Here is a 22543-nt window from a genome sequence, read left to right on the forward strand (position 1 = left end):
CAGGTTTGTTTTAGCTTTTTCTAGAGCTTGTATATTTTCATATAAATTTTAGAATACAGGGCCAGCCTCATAGAACACTGGATAGTACTGTCCAGAATCCTGATGGGGTGGACAATCAGAGGGGGGAAAAAACGCACTGTGGCGAGGCCCTACTGGAAAGGTTCTTTCTGTGTCTCTCTTTCTCTTTCTCTCTCTCTCTCTCTAACACACATGCCCTGTAGCACTACAAACTTTAGAGTAAGTTTGTATCTACAAAAACAAAATCTTGTTTATAGGAATTGTGTCAGACCTATAGATCAATATGGGAAGAATTGACATCTTTATTATGTTTGTCTTCCAATGCATGAACATGGTATGTCTCCCCACTTTATGTAGGTCTCCTCCTCTGTTAGCATTTCTTCTGTCAGCATTTTGTCATTTTCAGCATATACGAACTGTACATATTTCACTAAGTGTATATCTAGGTATCATTTTTTATTTGGGATGATCACAAATATTGTTTTTAATCTTTATTTCCACCTGCTGATTGTTTGTATATGGAAATGTGATTCATCAGGACCAGCCCATGGTGTGGTGGTTAAGGTGACTAGGTCCCCCCTGGCTTACTGTGTGGTTCAAGTTCTGTACTCACCAGCTTGAAAACATACCAGGCAGGTGTGCATGCATGCCTAAAATCCCAAACAGGAGGAGAAATGGAGGAGAAGGGATTATGGAATAACCATTCCCTTGGTGGAACTTCTCTCTCTCTCACTCTGTCTGTGGCAAGTGCGTGCACCCTCTAATAAAAATGAAGAAAAGAAAGAGAAAGAAAGAAATGTAATTGACTTTTGTATCTTGACCATATATCCTGAAATCTTACTGAACTCATTCATTGTAAGAGCATTTCTGTGGATTATAAGGAAATAATCACATCCTCTGCGAATAGAAGCATTTTTGTTCACCTTTCCAAACCGTGCGTCGTTTATCCTTTTATTTGCCTCATTGCAACGACTATAACTTACAGTACTATGTTGAATAAAAGTAATAAAATTGGACATCTTGCTTGTTCTTGATTTTAGGGGAAAGCATTAAATCTTTTACCATTACATAGGATGTCAGTTACAGATTTTTAGTAAATGTTATTTATCAAATTGAGATATTAACTCTCTCTATTCCTAACTTGCTGAGAATTTTAATCATGGATAGTTATTGGATCTTCTCAAACACTTTTTCTGCATTCATTGATTTGATCATATCATTTTTTTCTTTAACTTGATATAATGTGTTATGTTGATTTTAGCTTAATACACCTAGAATAGATTCTGCTTGTTGATGGCTTATTCTTTTGATATATTGGTGGTTCAGTCTTCTAATATTTTGTTGAGAAAGTTTGCATCTATATTTATAAAAGATATTGATTGACAGTTTTTGGTTTAATTTTTGTACTGTTATAATCTAGATTTGGTGCCAGGGATTATGGAATAATCTGAAAATAAATCAGGAAGTGTTTCTCTTTTTCCATTTTCTGGAAGAAATTGTGTGACACTGACATAATTCTTTACTTTTTAAAAAATTTTAAGAATAAGTTCGTTCACTTATTTTTGCCATGAGCAAGCAAGAGAGGGAAACAATACCCCTAAGAAAATCCCGACACCGCAGTCCACCTCTAGCATCAGCTAGCCGCAGATCGTGGGCATGCATGAGCCTGGCATGTAAGGTCTCTGGACATGAACTACTAACTTGCCCGTGTGGCTCAGACTTTCAAGCTGTCACATTTTACCATTTTAATACTCAACCATCATCCAACCCCTAAATCTTCTTTAAATATTTGGTTGCATTTACCATGGAAACTATCTGACCTGGATATTGAGAATGGGGAAGTTTTAGTTTGTAATTCATCTTAGAGGCTATAGAGCAATACAGTTTATATCTTCATTGATGAGTTTAAGTGACTTGTAGTTATCAAGGATTTGGTCCATTTCCTCTGATCTGTCAAGTTTGTGTTCATCAAGTTGCTCATAGTATTCCCTCTTTTGTTTTCGTTTGTTTGTTTGTTTGCCTTAGGGGTATGTCCTCGCTGGAGAGAGAGAGACAGAAACAATGAGAGGGAAAGTGAGAAAGCACCCCCCCAGGGGGATGGCCATGTGGCCATGCATAATCCTTTCTCCGTTCTCCTGGAATCTTGGGCACACACACACACAAGGCTGGCATGAGTTTCAAGCCACCAGATCCAGGACTCCAAGCACAGTCGACCATGTGAGAGTCCAGCGACATAACCACTATGCCATCTATTGGCCCTGGTATTCTCCCTTTTGTAATGGCTACAGTTAGGTAGTGATATCCCCTATTACATTCCTAATATTAGTGATTTTTCTCAGCTACTGGTATCATCTCTTCCCATGAAAAAGAAAACTCATTATATGGTAGTGCCTAAGCTCAAACCTCACCTTTAGAATTTTCCTGGATCTCCCTCATAATATGACCTCTCACAACTGGAATGCCAAACTTCCTGGCATTAAAAAGGAGTTAGGAATAGAGATTACAAATGTGGACCTCCTATTAAACCTAAGTTGGGCACAAGGCAGAGCTAGATGGGCATTTGTAGGCCTCTGCATGCTTTCTACTTGTAGAAAGATGTGCTGGATTAAAAACAGATAACGTGACACTTTAGAGTCCTTAATAAATGAATAGACTCGATAATCTAGATACATACTCAAAATCAAAACAAAGCCAAAACTTAACAAAACCCTCAGATCATTACTGGGTCTACGGTGAATATCGTTCTGGTTCTCTGTGTATAAAAGCATCTCGGGAGATTCATCCTGTCATTTTAAGTCATTGTCAGCTTTACATCATTTAAGCAGTGGTGATCCTGGAGATTTATTTCCCATCCTGAGACATATTTGTGGATTACTTAGTGCAAAATAACAGAAGGATGGAATGATTTATCTTTACTAGGCATTTCAAAAGTGCAGCATATCCTCACATACTTTAACTCAAGAAAGAGACATTTGCCTGAAACTTGCAAGAAAAATGCCATTTACATAAATTCAGTAACAGTTTTTATCCTAGGAGTTGGGTGGGAGCAAGGAGAGTCGATTTGAACCTTTACGTTCTATATTTATGTGATGTTTGGGACTTTTTTTAGTTGATTTACTTAAAGTTGATTTAGTTCTTCCAAGAAAGAGAGACACTCCCAGTAGGGTCTTTGTGTCAAAATGTACCTCCAGTCTCAGCCAGTTCAGACCACAGGCATGCTTGTGCATACCAAGTGTATTCACGGAGGTCCCAGGACACAAATCCAAGACTTTTCTCACATGGGTCCAGTTGTGTTGCCACTGTACCACCCTCTGGCCCCTTGCAAGTTTTAATAAAGACTTTATATCACTTATACGATTGAGCAATTATAATAGAAAAATAATTACCTACTATTGTTCTACATAATAAATGCTGAGTCAATCCTTGCTTAAAAGTAAGAAAGAAGGGCCAGCAGATAGCACGGTGGTTAAGGCACTGGATCCCATGTGGCCAACTCCACAGTTCGCGTCCCAGACTTGGCGATTCGAAAATCCTGCTGGGTATGTATGGCGCATGCCCAAAAATCCCTGAGGGGAGAATGGAAGAGAAGAGATTGCAGTGTGACCATCCCCCCAGGGGGTGAGTTGTCATGTTCCCTCCCTCTGCCTCTGGCGAGAGCATGCGCCATATAACAAAAAATATAAAGTAAATCAACAAATAAGAAAAGAAAGTATTTTATAAAGGAAAACATATTTTGATAAATTCAGAGTCTGTTCCTATAGAGACAAGGTAACTAGGCCAAACTAGCTCTAGAGATAATTTCCTTTTACAAACTCCATTTGGTTTTTCATCCTGTGACCAACTGTTTAATGAGCAACTTTAGCTGGCCTTTCTCCAGGGTTAACTCGCAACTTTCCTTAATCTCAAAGTCATTTTGCTCAAGCAGGTGTTGTTTTCTAGGCAGCCTTGGCCAAGGGCAACATAATAATTAGCAAGCTTTGGATTGGGAGGATTCAGGGTCTTATTTCTGGCAAAGGATACATGTGCCGCACACAGTAATGCTTTTGAAACTCACTGTTTTTGTAAGGATATTTTGACACTGTAACAAAAGAGCTTAATACACTTCTAAATATTTACTTCATTTTCTCTGAGAACAACTTTTTTTTGAGAGAGAGGGGGTTTTGCTATAGGATGTATGCACTCACCAGAAAAACAGAGAGAGACAGAGAGACAGAAAGCAAGAAATCACCCCCCAGGGGGGATGGCCACGCCACAATCCCTTCTCCTCCATTCTCCTCTTGGGATCTTGGGCACACATGCACACGGGCCTGGCGTGAGTTTTAAGCCACCGGGTCTGGGACGCGAACCGCGGTCGACTACATGGGAGTCCAGCGACATAGCCATTACACCGACTGCTGGTCCATCTCTGAATACTCTTAAAGGCTCAGGGATTGTGTCACTCATCGTGGCAAGACAAAGCTCTGTTTTAAGTTGGGCAGTGTATTTCAGGGCCCATTCTTTCATTTCAGAGGTTTCTCCCGTTTCCTAGTAGTTACAGTCCAGTTTATGTCCAGAAGTATGTACGCACTTCTTGCTGTGGTATGCTCCAAAATGCTGCTCTCTGACAGATCTTTCTGGTGTTTTAGGAGTTCGTGATGATTGTCGTCTTTGGTTTGGAGTTCATCATTCGAATCTGGTCTGCCGGTTGCTGTTGTCGCTATAGAGGATGGCAAGGAAGACTGAGGTTTGCCCGAAAGCCCTTCTGTGTTATAGGTGAATATCAAAGTCCGATACCTGCGTCTAAGGCACCACACCCTTTCCTTCTGCCTCCTGCTTTGCAACATCTGATTTGTTTCACAAGCAGAATTTACTCTATGCAGAATTTACCATGGACTAGGCACTCTGGTGTTTTAAAAGTGTTGACTCACTTCATCTTTACCACAACACTACAAGATAAAAAATTTTATTATCCACATTTTTCATGCAGAAGCTGAGGCAAAGAGGCTGAGGCACAGCTCTGTCAGAGTGGGGTGGGAGACTGGTATTTCAGAGTGCAGAACCACGCAGCCCCTCCTTTCTTGTTCTTAAACAAGGATTGACTCTGCATGCATTATACAAAGCAGTATTAAGTAATTAATTTTTATTATAATTGCTCAGTCATAAAAGTTATTTGAACCAATCGATCTGCCTCTAGGATATTCACTTACATCAATTAAATTGGACTGGAACTATGATTTCCCTGTGCTGCCCTGGGTTAGAGGAGCATGGATTGCAGCAAGTGTTAAAGAACCCTTATGGCTGTACCAGGAGATGCTTTTGGTCAGCTGAAGTGGGTAGCAGTGTATGGGGTCCTAGTAATGCACCTAGTCAAAAGCATGTTTCAGGTATGGTTCACTTTATGCATTGGAAACTTTAGACCTGTTCTGCACTCTGAAATGCAAGTCTTCCCCCCCCCGCCTTCATTATCCTCAAATAAAAAGTACACCTCTCCACCTCCCTGGCTGCTACAGTTTCAGAGGGACTCCATTCACCTGGATTCTAACTTGAAATTGTTTTTTTTTTTTCTTCAATTTTTGCTGTAGAGTCTGTGCACTTACCAGGGAGAGAGGGGGGTTTTTTTTTTTTTTTCAATTTTTTCTATAGAGTCTGTGCACTTACCAGGGAGAGAGGGAAAGTGAGAAATCACCCCCCCCCCGGGGTGATGGCCACGTCCCAATCCTTTTCCTTATATTCTCCCCCCACACCCACACCCACCCCAGGAATTTGGGAATGCACTACATGTGCCAGGCATGATTTTCAAACTGCTGGGTCCAGGACTCAAACCACACGGCTGCCCATGTGGGATCTAGCGTCTTAACCTCCACACCACCTACTGGCCTGAAAGTATACTTCTTAATGAAAATGCCATAGAGTATTCTGGATTCAAGGCCTGGCATCTCCCAGTCATATATTCAAAAATATATCATAAGGGGCCAGGAGGTGGCATGGTGGTTAAGGCACTGGACTCCCACACGGCCGACCACAGTTTCAGTCTCGGACCTGGTAGTCGAATCTCACTGCTTTCTCACTTTTTCTTTCTCTCTGTCTCTGTCTCTCTATCTCTCTGTCTCTCTGTTTAGTGCACATGCCCTATTCTAAATGTAAAAGTGATAATAATAATGATAAGTATAGATTAAATAAATAATCCTTTTAAAAATCATAAATCTGAAAACCCTACATATAAAAACAATGATTATGATTATGATTATTATTCGACAGCTACACTTGATTTTTTTACTCTTACCCTTTTCACTTCTTCGGTAGCCATTCCATCCAATCCACATGTTGAAAGTTCTTGGTGAGGCTTACTTATTTCATTATTTCCAAACTGAGAAGCTGAGTTTTTAATTTCCAAGGTAAATTAGACTATCTTTTTATCCACAACTGGTTTTCTGTTTCATTTTAGAAGTCAGGAATCGCTGAGTAATTGTTTCCTCCCATACTCTCATTCTATGTGATGGGGCAGAGTGGACTCAGCGGGGGAAAGTGTCTTCCCATCCATGAGGAAAGTTGAAAAGATGCTTTTTCCTCATACTTACTATGAAGGTAGAGAGCACTGTCCTGGGGATAGAAGAACCCGTGAGCTCCCCATACACTTCTGCTACTGAGGTGGTTTCATCGTGTAGATGCTCTTGACCTTGTGATGGGGTTATGTCCTGATAAAGCTGAAAATATTGTGAGTCAAAATTCATCTAATATACATAAGCTACCCAACATCATAGCTTAGCTTAGCCTATCTTAAATCTGAAGACATTTGTACTAGCCTACAGTTGGATAAAGTCACCAAACACAAAGCCTATCTTAGGATAAAGTGTTAAATATCTCATGTTATTTGCTGACTGTGTACTGAAAGGAAAAAACAGAACTTTACAAATCCCGTCAGTATGGTTTCTGCTGACCATGTATTGCTTTTGCAGCATCAAGTCAAAAAAAAAAGAAATCGTAAGTCAAACCATTGTAAGTCATAGACTGTCTATATGCATATTTCTAAAGAGTCATTATTAATTCAATCAGAATTTACAGAAATTTGGCTGTGTGGGAGGAATTAGAGTTATAGTGGTAAATCCAGTGAAGTTTTAAGTTAAATTAAACTTAAAATACGTTGTTTGGCCTTCAGTGATGCAGTCTATGTGTCCCGCGCTCTCTCTTCTCCAAGCATAGGCTTTACTTCCTTCTGGAAGTCATCGTGCCAAGGTATGGAGGAAAGCAGGTCTCACTCCCAGCCTTGCAAGTCCATTCAGCCCTAAGGACACTAGTGAAGGCATTGTCTAGAAATTGTCTCCCTGGACAATTTTTTCTCTGTGAATTTTCTGCTAGAGCAATGTTTTGAAGAATTCTAACTTAACATGAAATACTGCCCAACAAGTACTTTCTGTCCCATAAAGGTCCCAAACAAAACAATTCACAAGGCAGATGGTTGGCCAAGATTCACTCAGCTTCTTAGGATAAGGTTGGTTCATGGATGACTACAGGAATGTTCCATTGCAGATTTGGAAACCAATTAAAAATTGAGCTTGTGCCAATTCCAGAGGCAATGCCAATGTATTTCTGGCCTCCAAACTAAAGAGAAAGTTCCTGCCCAGATGCCTGCTGCCTTTTGATAGCTTTTTACAGCTATTAATCTATCAGGAGGTCTTAGTCCTATAATCCTTCTCTTTCTGTCTTAGGTACTTACAGGTTTTGATATAACACGTGGCTCTAAAAATGATGTTATCTGTGATCTTATTTACCTTTGGACTTATCAATAGTAACCTTAAAAATTTAGAATGGATGGGACCAGCAGATGGTATAATGGTTACATCACTGGACTCACACATAGTCAACCATGGTTCAAGTCCTGGACCCAGAGGCTTGAAACTCATGTTGGGCACATGTGCATGTGTGCCCAAAATTCCCGGAGGATAATGGAGGAGAGGAGACTGCGGCATGGGGCGGGGGGGCAAGGGAATGGATTTCTTGCTTTCTGTATCTCTGTCTCTCTTGTCTCTCTGGCAAGCACACATTTCCAATAACAAAAATCTCTCTTTAAAAAAAATTTTTTTAGAATGGCATAGTTTAGGAGAAATTACAGTTTCATCAATTTTTTAAAACTTTTTCTTCATTTGAACATAGAAAAGATTATATCATAGTAACATTGGATATACTTACCAACAGTATGCCTTCTATATTGGAAATACTTTCTATAGGTGCACCACTGTTATTCTTTTCCATGGGAAACAGACTGAAACTTTTGCAGCACTCAGCTAGCATGCCTCATCTAGTGCTTATCCCCATTTATGGAGGCCCTATTGACAGAAGACCCATGGGCCAATTCCCGAAGATTCTAGCTCTTCTCCTCTTGTATTACCCACTCCCTTTACCCCTGCACTTTAGCTAGAACCAGGGGCATTTCAAAAATTCAATCATTTAAGAAATCATACAATCATTGGATATTTGGCTTTGGAGGAAAATATTTTAAACAACTAACATAAGAAGAAAAAAATCTATCTAACTTTTTTAATTAGGTACTTTTTTTCATTACTATATTGATTTATCTCTGTTTGCTTTGAGAGTTGATAAAATCTTATCTCGAATTACAGAATCCTTCCTTATACCTGCATGTTCAATTTGCATCCCTCCCCTGAGACTCTGTTGTAATAATGTTTCTACAGCTGTGAGCAATATTCAATGCATACTCTCCTGGAGAGACAAACGTATTTTGAGATGACTATTTTTATTTACATGGACTAGCTGCTTTATGATTTCTCTATATTCAAACACAAGTCATTCACCCAATAGCATTGCTATTGAAACTCTGTGGATAACCTCAAGGACTGATTTCATAGTCATTCTTGTCTCTATCATTTGTTAATGACCTATCTGAAAGTGCAAATAGTACCAAGGGCCAATTCTTAGATCACAGTAATGAGTTTGATGTGTCAGGAGGCCAACAAATTATCTCTAACAGTGACTTTAGACTCCTTGGCAACTCCTTCTCAAGACAAATATAATAGGACCATATTTTTCGGTCTTGCAGTGCATCTCAGTGAAGAAAATACCAGCCTGTTATTAATCTTGGATTTGTATCTGATGCTAAATGTGCATTGATTTCTCATTGCTATTTTAACAGTTTTCCTTTAGTATAGTATTTCCATAAGCGGACAAAAGTGGCAAACACAACACAAATGTTTCCCCCAGGAATGGAGCATGTATGTCTTTGACATATGATACTAGTTCCTAGGAAAATGCCGACAGGTGTACTTCTTATTAGAAAATATAACCAGCTTCTTACCCAACTAAAACAATATTGAAGCCTTATTCAAATCAGTCACATGCCTGAGGATACTCTGATGTAGCTATGAGTTCATCTTATTAAAAGCAAAATGAAAAAGAAAAAAAAAAAAAACCGCTAATGTGTTCACAAGTTCAATCAGAGATCCCTGGAACTTCCACTGACTTCTAAACTGAAGATCTGTGACATTACTTTTCTGCTTTTTTGCCTCATCTTTTGTTCTAAGACACCTGCTCTTTAATTGTATAATTTTCGATACTTTCTCATCTCTTTTTCTTTTTAGTAGAAATAATATTCTTACTCAGATTATTTTCTGTAAGTCATATACTCTTCTGCAACTCCTCTTTACTTCTACACGTTCAAACTCCTTCAGCATACAAAGATTCCATATGATTACCTGGACCATCTGAGGGCAATTAAATCCTGTTAGGTGGATTGATCACAAAATATTAAAGTCATTTTAATCTCTTTAATAAAAGTTGGCATTTATTGAGAACTATTATATACTAGGTACTGTCTAAGGAGTTAAGATACTGTCTTAGTCTTACATAAGTACTATGATACCTCATTTTGTAGATGAGGAAATAAGATTTGGTTTAAGAAAGCTGTCAAATTAGAAACATGGTAAGTGAAAAAAACAGGAGTTATATTTTGTGATTTCACTCTAGAAAAATATACTTACCCAACTGTGAAATATTTCCCTTAGTGTTTACTAGCATTTTAAAATTAAATTTATTGAACTTGGTCTATTGACATCAGCTTATAGACAAACTACACAATACTTTCATGTTCATCATTAGAAATCCAATATTTCTGAATAAGAAGCCAGATTATACAGACTAGCTTTAATTGCAGTATCAACCGTAACAATATTAACTATATCAGATCATCTTTTGCTGCTCTCTAACATGAGGGGGAAATTGGGATCTAAAATAGCTTTACGTGTCTCGTATCAAGTTTCATACACTCCTGAGCAATGTTATCTTGGGGCATCCTGGATATTTCCAAAAGCACATCTTCAGGATGTCACGTTACTGGGAGTGATGTTACTCACAGTAATGTTACTGTGAGGAATTCCTTTACATGTTTGTTAAGAATAATAAACTATTGCTCATTTAAATTGTTGTTGACCTGGTACATGAACTTGAATTCATAAGATAGCTTAATTAACCGATACAGTCTGACCATATAAAGAATGCCCTTGGAGGGAAATGAATAACTCCATATATCCCACTCCTTCTATTAACTTCAATAGAGCACTGTGATGTATTGTACAAATAGTCTACACTGTCACATTTTATGTAAGAGAACACATTTGTTATCAAACACAATCTTGGGTACAAAAGACACAAAGATGAATAAAATGTGGCCCGTGCCTGTAAAAGTACTGACTGTGATGATTCAGAGCACAGGTGATAGAGGTTCATGTCGTTTTGGGCAGAAGGTTACAGAATGTCGTTGACTGACTGCACGAGACAAAGGAGTTTAGATCACTCCCAGGTCTTAAGTTTGGTCATCCAACAAACATTTATACAGTTCCTACCAAGTGTAATCATAGTTCTGGTTGTTGGAAAGTTGTATTGCCCCAAATGGGTAAAGTCTCCTTTCTTTATTTACTGGACACAAACATATTTTTTGAAAAACAAGGTAATATTAGTAGATACAAACACAAAAAGAAAAAAAAGAAAAACAGAGTGCTGAGGCTCCCTTAGATTGCCTGATTCAAGAAACTCTAAATAAAGGACACTTGGGTTGACCTGGATATTTAGGCACATATCTTTCCAGGCCAGGGAATAATAATTACGAAGATTCTTAGATTTCAGTGAGTGTGACTTGCACAAGGAGGAGATATGAGGTATTATAACTGGAACTCAGTGGACCTTGAGGAGAATCAGAGACAACAGTAGGGGTGACAGGAGACACTGCACTCTGTAGGCCATGTTACCCTGATACAAGGCAGTTTCTGGAGACAGGACACTAAGCCGAGATCTGGTGGCTTAATGGCAAGCCTAATATGAATATCTGAGTTAAACACAGTATTAATGAGGCAATAAAAAGTTTGATTGTATTGGGCCCTAAGTGTTTTAGTCATCTATACCTGATTAAACTTCATATTATTAATATACAAATTATCACTCATTCTGAAGAATGTAACAAGTTTATAAGGGAATCATTCCTCTTTTGCATGTATCTATATTTTTGCCATTAGACACATGAAATTCCAAATTTAAAAAGAAAGTAATGTTATTTTCTTTGAGCAACTAGAATTACGTGACAGAAACTATTTTATAGCTCCATCAGTTAGCTATCATCAATAAACAATTCCTAACAGCCTTTCAAAGGATTCTGTTCCATTCTCTTAGTTATGATGATTGCAATGCAGATTTATTTCATTTAAAGTTATTTATTTCTGCTCAGAAATTGTCCTTTTTTGCCCTGAGATGTTATCTGAAAACGTGTGATCAATAAGAAGCATTAAACTGTCACTATGGGGTAAATTTTCAAAGTGGCGCTTGGAATTTGCCAGTATGAGTCCCATTAACTTCAGTGGAAGTCCTGCAGTTAAACCACTGCACATGGCTTTGAAAATGTTCTACAGTGTGTCTTTGCGGTGCTTTTTTTTTTTATTTTTAATAAACATCACAGAGCGACTCAGTGCACAGCTGATTGCAGTATTTAAGAGCGTGGATAATGTACTATGCAGCAGGAGGCTTTTAAAATTAGATTTTAAAGCTTCATTTCTATTAAGAGTCACAACAACAATATAAATACATGTTTAATTCTCCAAAGAGCACCTTTTTATAAGAGACTTTGGAGCTCAATTAGAATATAGAACCATAAAGCATCACTATGCCCCTCTGAGACATTGTTTATCTCACTCTATAGATGGGAAAATTGAGGCCCTGTAAAATGGTGGTGCTTTATCCTCAACCTGCAAAGCTAGCAGTGCAGCTAGAAATAGACATCCTGGCCTCCCAGTACCTCTTTGCCTCTTGTTAGAGTTGAATTTAATTATGGTATAATCCGTTTAATCTACAGATGGGAGAATAATGAAGAAGCAGGAAAAGTGAATTTATTAACAGGTTAGTGGGAGGTCATGTTACCTAGATGCTATAGTTTGGATGTCCTCCAAAGTTTTGTGTGTTGGGATTTGACTGTGTTGTAAAACTATTAGGTGAAAATTTAATCTCTTCATGGTATTCTGGGGTGGGATGGAAGGGCTTTGGGAGAGATAAAGTCATTAGAGCAGGTCCCACATTATTGAGTTCAGATATGTAGCTAAGGAGAGAAAATGAGACACAAAAACTAACGGACAACTGTTCTCAAAATTCTTCCCTCTGCCATGTTCTAGTGTCACCAAAAGTTTTCCCTGGGCTTCAGACCTCCAAACCATGAGCATAGTAAACTCTATTTCTTTACAAATTCACCATTTCTGTTAGGAATGCAAAAACAGACTCAGACAGGAGAAAGGCGTTCATAATCTCTTTCCGCACTTCTTTTATATTTAAAGAAAGAACTACCCTAAGTTAAATTCTCAACTCATAACCTTTCTTGTAACAAAAGACAAGTGAGCCTTTGCTTCAGTTACTGGATTTTGATTACTTTTCTACTAATTCAGTGGGCCTGAGGAGACCACACCAGCTTTTCCATTGTCTATTTCCTACATCACATTAGAGAAAAGATAACTTATAAACTGTATTTAAATAAGAAATCTCTGGACCAACAGATAGTGTAGGCATTGGACTCCCACATGGCTGACCATGGTTAGAGTCCTGGACCCGAACCATGAAACTCACACCAACTGTGTGTGTGTGTGTGTGTGTGTGTGTGTGTGCGCGCGTGTGCCCAAAATCTTGAGTGGAGAATGGAGGAGAAGTAATTGCGGCATGGTCATCCCCCACTGGGGAGTGATTTCTCACTTTCTGTCTCTCCAGCAAATGCACACACCCCATAACAAAAACCTCTCAAAAAAAGAAAAGAAAGAAAGGAAAAGAAAGAAAGAGAAAAAGAAAAAGAAAGAGAAAGAAAAAGAAAAAAAGAAAGAAAGAAAGCTTTCCCTGAACTGAGAATAACAGAGTCAGGAGTCAAGTTACCTGGTGTGACATCAACAAGAATAAAATTTCATGGTTACATTGTAAATCATATCTCATAACACCCCTGGAACAATCTTATTAAAGCTGGAATCAATTATAATTCTCATTTACATTTAAAAACAGAGATTTTCATTATGGGCCTTGTCAAGGGTCACAAAGCGTGCAAGCCAGAGATCTAGAAAGAAGAAGAAAAACAAAAAAGATTTGTTTATATCAAGTCCTGAGTTCTTTCCATGACACACCATTGTCTCTCTGTACCCATATGTGCGGTATGGGAACAAATGAATAAGCCATGTAAGAAGGGCCAGTTCTTATCCCCAAACTCCATCCTCCCCAGGAGACATAATCAAAATCCAAAAGAAAATGTATTTCAGTTTCATAAGATGGGGATCCTTCTTTCAACAGTTACATTTCTAAGATTCATTTGTCAACATTTTTTTGAAGTAACTTAAACTTACTTATAAGTTGCAAAAGTAGTCCAGAGAGTTGCCATGTTTCCATGTACGTTCACCACGTTTCCCCCAATAATAACATCTTACCTAAGCATACAGGGCTATGATCAAAACCAGGAAGCTGATGTGAATACATACTACTAGCCAAACTACAGAGCTTATTTGGATTTCACCAAATTACACATGCATTCTATTTTTTAAACAACAACTATATATATACACACACACACACATACTTTTTTTCTTTTTTCTTTTTCTTTTCTTTTGTTTTTGTTGTTGTTGTTGTTGTTTTCCATAAGGTTTATGTGCTTGCCAGAGAGAGGCAGTGAGAGGAAAAGTAAGAAATCACTCCCTATGTGAGATGGTTACACCACAATCCCCTCTCCATTCTCCTCTCAGGATTTTGGGCACTCATGCACATGCACGCAGCATGATTTTCAGCCATGTGGGAATTCAGAGCCTTAACCACCATGTCACCTGCTGGCTCCAATATATGTACTCTTATGAAATTTTATCACATGTGAATATGCCTTTAACCACCATGGTCAAGATACAGAACGTTTTCATCACTGCACAGAAATTTGGGATGCTATCCTTTGTATTATCTCTATATGGTACTCCTTTTCCCAATCTTAACCCCTGGAAATCACTAATCTGTCCTCTATTACTGTAATTTTACTATTTTTAAAATTGTATATGCCTTATGCAAAAAAAAAAAAAAAAAAAAAAAACGATTAACCCAATGGGAAAATGAGCTGAACAAAATCCTCTCTAAGGAACACATGTGAACAGCCAAAAAGCATATGAGGAAGTGCTCAACATCCCTCATCAGAAAGGAGATGCAGATTAAAACCACAGTGATACCACCTAACCTTTATCAGAATGGCAAAGATTAAAAATACAAAAATTGATAAATGTTGGTGGGGATGTGGTGAAAAGGGAACTCTCCTACACTGTTGGTAGGAATATAAACTGGTTGAGCCACTGTGGAGAACAATATAGAGGTTCCTCAAAGATCTACAAATAGATCTACCATTTGATCCAGCAATCCCACTTCTGGGTATCTACCCAAAGGACAGGAGAATGCTCAATCGGAAAAGCACTTGCTCATCAATGTTTATTGCAGCTTTATTTATGATCACTAAGACATGGAACCAACCCAAATGCCCACAAACTGATGAATGGATTGAAAAAAGTGTGGCACATATACTCTATGGAATACTATTGAGCATAACAAAGAAAAAAAAAAAAAAACCAAGACCCTGGCATTTGATAGAAAGTGGTCAGATATGGAGGATCTATTGCTGAGTGAAGTAAGCCAGGCCATGAAAGAAAGATATGGTATGTATCCACTTAATATATACTGACTATCCACACTTTATGGTAGATATCGAAATATTGGAGGGCATAAACACAGTGAAAATAGTTGGTGATGATAAGACAGTGTGGAACAAGGCAGGAGAAGAGAAGAGTATGGAGAAGGATAGCAAGAGAACCAACAGAGGCATGACATCAGTGGGATTCAGATATAGCTTATTACCTGTTGATGATGACGTGTATAGTATTCTCAACTGGACAGGTCTGAGAAGGATTTCATGTTGGGCAAAGTCTTTTTACAAGCAAAATGATAAATAGTGATTGGATGTTTAAAAAAATAATTGGAATAATAATAATAATCTGAAAAAAATAAAAAGCTATTGGATGGTGATGATGGGGATTTTAATGTCTTTACATTGACTGATATGAATAATATTCCTTCTGGAAAAAGAAATGTAATACACTGTAAAGTTATATGTGACTCAATGTAATATAAACAAGATTATGATAATTAAAAATTGTTTAAAAAGAATGTTATGTAAATTGCATCATACAGTAATAATCTTTTGAAACTGACTTTTTTCACTCAATATGATGCTCTAAAGATCCATCCAAGTTGTCGCTTACATCAATAATTTATTCCTTTGGGGCTAGTGGGTGACATGGTGGTTAAGGTGCTGGATTCCCAAATGGATGACTATGGTTCAAGTCCCAGACCCAACAGCTTAAAAATCATGCCAGGAGTGTGTTTGTGCATGCCGAAAATCCTGAGAGGAGAAGGGATCATGGTGTGACTATCCTCCCTTGAAGCTGATTTCTCACTTTCCTTCTCTCTCTCTGACTCCCTCCCATAAGCATATGCACTCTATGGCAAACACCTGGAAAAAAATCTTTTTTATTACTGTATAATAGTCCATACTGTGGATACATCACATTTGTTTATCTATTTACCTGCTACAAGTCATTTGGAGGCCAGCAGGTGGTGAACTGGTTAAAGCAGTTGGATGTCACGTGGCCGATTGCATGGTTTGACTCCTAGACCCAGCAGCAAGAGAAACACACCAGTTGCAGGTGCATGCATGTGAGTTCCAAGAAGAGAGTAGAAGAGAAGGGACTATGACATGCCATCACCCCTGGAGGGTGTGTTCTCACTTTCCCTCTCTCTCTCTGTCTCTCTCTCTGATGAGCGCACACATCCTATAGCAATTTATTTATTTATTTATTTATTTATTTATTTATTTATTTATTTATTTATTTATTTATTTATTTTAGGAGAGGTTTTTGCTATAGGGCGCATGCGCTCTCCAGACAGACAGAGAGAGACAAAGAGATAGAAAGTGAGAAATCACCCCCCAGGGGGGATGGCCATGCCACAATCCCTTCTCCTCCATTCTCTTCTCGGGATCTTAGGCACGCACGCACACATGCCCGGCGTGAGTTTAAGCCACCGGGTCCAGGACTCGAACTGCGGTCGACTACATGGGTGTCCAGCGACATAGCCATTACACCAACTGCTGGTCCCAGCAATTTATTTTTTAAGTCACTTGATTGTTACAAGATTTTAGTTATTACAAAAACATAGCTATGAAAACTAGTATATAGGTTTTTATAAAATGAAAGCTTTTCATTTCTTTTGGGTAAATAACCCAGTGGTGAGATTACAGGGTCATATTCTATGTACTTTTTAACTTTTTTAGAAACTGCCAAACTGTTTTCCAGAGTGTGGCTTTTACCTTTCTCCCTCCCCCTTTTTTTAAGGTAGAAAGCACATATGTGTGCATGAAAAAGAGAAAGAGAAAGTACCTTCAATAGGATCTTGTCACATGGTGACCCCTTCCTTGGCACACCAGCTTCTCTGGATCCTGTGCACTCATGTGTGTGTGCCTGACATGTCGTTCAGTCTATGCCGAGATCCAAACCACTGTCTCCCCTAGCCTCCAGCCCCGCAGGGAATATGCTGCTGCTACACCACAATGGCCCAACCAGGCCATTCCTTCTAAAACACAGGAACACCAAAGAGTGTTTCATGGCGGTCAATTACAGCTATGGTGACATAATGACATTTTTGTTCTCATAGAAATGTATGATTCTGCTTTTTCTATTCCTGTATAAAATTTTTATTTTTAATAAGCAGAAGTTACGAAACTCATATTTCACTCCTTGTGTCAAAAAATGAAGTGAAAATGAAAATATATCTAATTAAGCTCTTCATGCTCTGATAAGTGAATGCAAATTTGATATTTACGTAGGTGAAGTGTTGAGAGACCAATTACTGTAGAAAGCCAATACTGTCCAAATTCCTGAAGGACCATTACTTAAATCGAACTTTACTTTGTAGAAAGTCCTTATTCAAGCAGACTTTACTGAGACCAATACTAATTATACTTGCCTGCTAAAGGGTACACAAAATCACATTAGTGAGAGCCAAAGCAGTACTCCAATGGAATCAAATGTTTAAACTGCCAACAGGGCCCAGTGGTGTTTTACGGTGAGCTGGGTCCAATATGTATGGCTCTAGTGTGATCTAAAAAGAGGCCATTTGTTTTCCTTAATGCGACATCTCTTGGAAATCCTATTATTATCCTCTAAGACTGTTTTTTCTCAAAAAAAAAAAAAGAAAGATAGTAAACGAATATTTACATGAGAAACTTCAGCCCTGTATTGCAAACCATGTACACTCAATGTAAAAATGGCACATTCGATATGAGTAAATGAAGGAAAAAAATCATTGGCAACTATCTAAGCAATACAAAGTGAAAGGTAGCACCGTCATTAGTTATTAAAAGCTTTCAGAAGAATACGTTTTGCCTGCATTTGTTTGTGTAATTGCTTCAGTTCATCACTTTAATTTGGTATACGTATTTGATTATACTTTTTAATAAAGTACTTATTTTGCATGCTTATAATTATAGGCTTTTTTACAGAGGGCTTCTTTTTCTCAATTTTTTTACTCCAGCCTTTTGCAAAATCTTTTAAATATTTGATTTTAGCCTCTACCACAGACTCCAAATCTGTGCTTGGAATTTGGAGATCAAAGTACTGTAGCTAATCCTTAGGATATTTGCCATCATGTGACTTAAGAATCCATCTCTTATCAAGTTTCTGTGGTTTTCTGGAGTATTTACTGGTCATAATGTTAAAATGTGCACATCTGAAAGTATTTTTGAACTACGTTTTCTTGAAACTCTTCCATATTTAGTGAATGGGAACATGTCCAACTCCTGATCGTATTGAACTCCATTAGGCCATGTCTAGCCACTTTATGAAGGATTCCTAGGTCGTATCATCACATGTTTCCAATAAACCTTGTTTTTTGTTCTCCTTTAAACAGAGCGTGTCATATTCAAAAAGCTCACTGATGGTAGGAAAGGAATTGATAATGAAAAGAAAATGAGTCTGAGGTAGGATTTTTCCTCATGGCTGTAGGATTTGTTAAAAGATACTACGTCTTACAGCCTGAGCTGCCACTTCAAGAGTCAGTTTCCATGAATTCTAATCCTTCTCTGAAAGTAACTTATTGTATTATCTTGTACAGGCCTCTCTGGGATACTATTTCTTACCTTTTAAGCACAGATAAGAACAGCAATACATTTTGTGAGGCTCATAAGCAATAACACATACAAGCAAATATGAAATTAGAAAGCTCTGAGAACTGCCTTTTGCCTAGTACCAAAAGGGCAAATTTTGGCAAGAGTTTTAGAAATAAAGCTGTCATTTCAATGCACAATTACATGTGATCTGTTTGGTTAATAATCCTGCCCAAAATGCAGATAGATATAATAGATCTACAGCAGCAAGTAGAATTTTCAAATGTATAAAGAGCGTCAGATATTTATTTGCAGCTTGTATTTACTCAAATTCACTCCTTTAAAGCACTATCTTTTCATTCTTCACAGAAGGAAAAGTCCATTTCCACACCCCAGTGTTTATCTCTAAGGATTAGTCTACTGCCTAAATTATATCCATTTCTTATTTCTAAAAATAAGAAATTGTGCATTGGAAAAGATGAAGATTGCCAGGTGAACCAGGTAACTCTCAATTTCCCCGGATAATACTGCGAATGAATTCCCATCCATAGGTGTCCTTTGCTTAGTGACATTTGAGCTTATATGTCAACTCCATTGCAAAATCCAAACAGCACTATCTACTCAAAGGACTTCCTGGAGATATCCTTTCAAAACCTTTTAGTAGTAGGTGATGATTAATTGTAACCTATGTGTCATCTGAAAATAAGTATCAAGTTTCTCAAAGAACAATTACATATCCAACACTACTAACTATAACTGTTGGCGAAGATTCAGGGTCATGATCATTCTACTACTCAGGATAAGTGCAAAAAGGAAGTATTGAAAGTTAGGTGTTTTCACTCTGTAACTTAAATCTGTAATGACATTGTTTGCCTGTTGGTGTACACACATTCAGGTTATGACCCTGAATGAAATATTCAGGCATTGAATTTCATCATAGGATGTTAGGGGATTTCCAGAAGTTTCAACTTTGATCATGTGTTGGTGAAAATCCAAATCTTTTTTTAGATTTGAAGTCTGATACTGGACCAGGGCTCTGTTTAAGAATCAAAACTGACTGTGGGGTTTTGTTTTGTTTTGTTTTCATCTGGTATGTATGAAAATAGATGCTAGAAGACACATTTTACACATCTAAGGGTCTCAAAGTGCAAAATTGCTGTTTCTAAAATTCTGTCTTGGACTTCCTATATAAAAGAATGTTACTATGAGACTGCAGGTTCATTGTCCTAACCCGTGTTGTGAATTATTCAAAACTATATTAGATTTTTTTATCTTTTTGATTTAATGAGAACTGATGGAATTACACTTAGGTAATTTACTCAGTAAACCACAGTGTGCCTTAAATAGAATTGTCTCCTACTCATTCACAATGACTCTTGGGGATAAATGCTCCTTTCTTGTTATAAATACAGGAACACAGTTTCCTTGCATCCTCCAGTCTGTAACCCACATCTGAAATCAAATGTTTGTGATTACAGTTTTTCCTTCCATAGTTTATTTATTTATTTATTATACATTCGACTATGGTGTATCATTACAGCTTGTAAAATGAATTTTCCCAGCATGAATACACTGTATTTTAGTCTGGTGAAAGGTATTATCACACATGATAATTATCGTCGACCATTAATTTTCCATTTTTGTGTTCTTTAAATGTTTTGCTTCTTTCTTTTCCCCCTTGAATCCCTTCCTTTCATCCTCCCCACTCCCCACTTTCTTCCCACACTGTCTTTAATAACCTCCTGACAAGGAAGAGCCCAGGTCTCAATGGTTTCACTTCTGAATTCTACAAAACTTTTAAAGACGAGCTAATCCCCACTCTACTCCAACTATTTCTAAAGATCCAAAAGTAAAAACCCTCACAAAATTTTATGAAGACTCCATTACCCTCATCCCCAAAACAGGCAAGGACATAACAAAAAGGGAAAATTACAGACCATTATCTCTGATGAATATAGATGCAAAACTTCTCAACAAGGTACTAGCAAATTTTATCAATGACACATTAAGAAAATTATACACCATGACCAGATAGGCTCTACTCCAGGATGCAAGGATGGTTCCACATATGCAAATTCATAAATGTAATACACCACACTAACAGAAAGAAAGATAAAAGTCATATGAGCATATCAATCTATGCAGAAAAAGCATTTCATAAAATATAACAACCCTTGAAAAGACTCAGTAAAATCAGCATAGAAGGGACATTTCTCAACACAGCACAATATAATCCATATATGAAAATCTTATAATGGGGCCAGTAGATGACATAAGGGTTACATCATTGGACTCCCATGGTTCAAGTACCAAACCCAGGGGCTTGAAACTCATGCTGGGTGCATGTGTGTGCATGCCCAAGGTCCCAGGAAGAGAATGGACAAGGGATTGCAGTGTGACCATGACCCTTGGGGGTTATTTCTCCCTTCCGCCTCTCTGTTTTTCTTCTCTGTCTCTCTTGTGAGTGCATGCACCCTATAGCAAAAATCTCTCAAAAAAAAAGGGGGGGAGGAGGAAGAAGAAAAAAGAAAAAGAAAAAAGGAAAACCCATAGCTAATATCACATTGAGTGGAGTAACACACTGGAACAAGACAAGGCAGCCCACCTTCTCCACTCCTTTTCAATATAGTACTGGGAATCCTAGCCAATGCAATCAGACAAGAGACTAAAATAAAAGACATTCATGGAAAAAAGAAGTGAAATCATCTCTATTTGCAGATGACATGATTATATACATAGAAAATCCAAAAAGAATCCCTCCCCCCAAAATAAAACTCCTAGAAGTGATAAATGAATACAGTAAAGTGGTAGAATACAAAATCAACATACAAAAATCTATAGCATTTCTATACACCAACAGTGAACAGACTGAGGTAAAATTGAAGAAACCATTTACAAAAGCCACAAAAGAAATAAGATATCTAGGAATAAACCTAACCAAAGAAGTCAAAATTCTCTGTAAGAAAAACTATGAAAAACTAAAAAAAGAAATAGAAAATGACACCAAAAAATAGAAAGACATTTTATGTTTCTAGAGTGGAAGAATTAATGTAATCAAAATGTCAATCCTACCCAAATTGATATACAAATTTAATGCAATCCCAATAAAATTGCCAGAGACATTCTTTATAGATTTAAAAAAATCTATCACAGAATTCATCTAGAACCATAAAAGATCTCCTATTGTCAAAGCAATACTACACAAGAAGAGCAGAGTGAGAGGCATCTTTCTCTGACCTCAAAATATACCACAAAGCTGTGATAGTCAAATCAGCATGGTATTGGCACAAAGACAGGCATGTGAACCAAGGGAACAAAATAAATACCCCAGTGATCACATTTTGTAGCAGTAGTTTCAGTAGGTTACTTAAATTTAGAAGGAATTCATCTTGTAACATTAAAAAAAAAAAAAAAAACTATTATCTGACTGCATCCTTTACCTCTCCAGGCTCACGCACTTTCTAGCAAATGTCTAATCGCCATTTCAAAATCAACACAGCAAATATTGAACTGGTAATTTTTGGTAAATTTTCCCAAATAGCACTTTCTTCCTGCTTTGCCCCCACAGAATTCCCCTACCTCACTGAGGTAGCACTTTGTTCATCCCATTGCTTAGACCAAAATTCTAATGTCAGCCTTAGACTCCCTTCCTTGTGTCCCATTTCACAATCAGTCCTTTGGCAAGTCTTGACTTCATTTTCACAGTGTGTCCCAAATCCACCCCACGTTAACCTTGGTCTTGTAAAGCCCGCTCACCCTTTGTCCAAACCATGGCAGCAGTTTCTTTCTTTCTTTTTCTTTTTCTTTTTTTTTTTTTTTTTTTTTTTTTTTGAGTGTTTTTTTTTA

General features: G+C 37.7%; 1 protein-coding gene across 1 annotated transcript in view; it reads left to right on the plus strand.

Annotated features, from left to right (window-relative positions):
- KCNQ5 (potassium voltage-gated channel subfamily Q member 5) overlaps nt 1–22543 on the plus strand; it is a 221007-nt gene that overhangs the window by 45495 nt on the left and 152969 nt on the right. The window contains exon 3 of the mRNA XM_006168334.2: nt 4644–4770. Coding sequence (XP_006168396.1) covers nt 4644–4770 — 127 coding nt within the window. The remainder of the gene's footprint in view (nt 1–4643; nt 4771–22543) is intronic.

This window comes from Tupaia chinensis, unplaced genomic scaffold (assembly GCF_000334495.1).
Source record: "Tupaia chinensis unplaced genomic scaffold, TupChi_1.0 Scaffold145685_1, whole genome shotgun sequence".
Taxonomy (NCBI): Eukaryota; Metazoa; Chordata; class Mammalia; order Scandentia; family Tupaiidae; genus Tupaia; species Tupaia belangeri.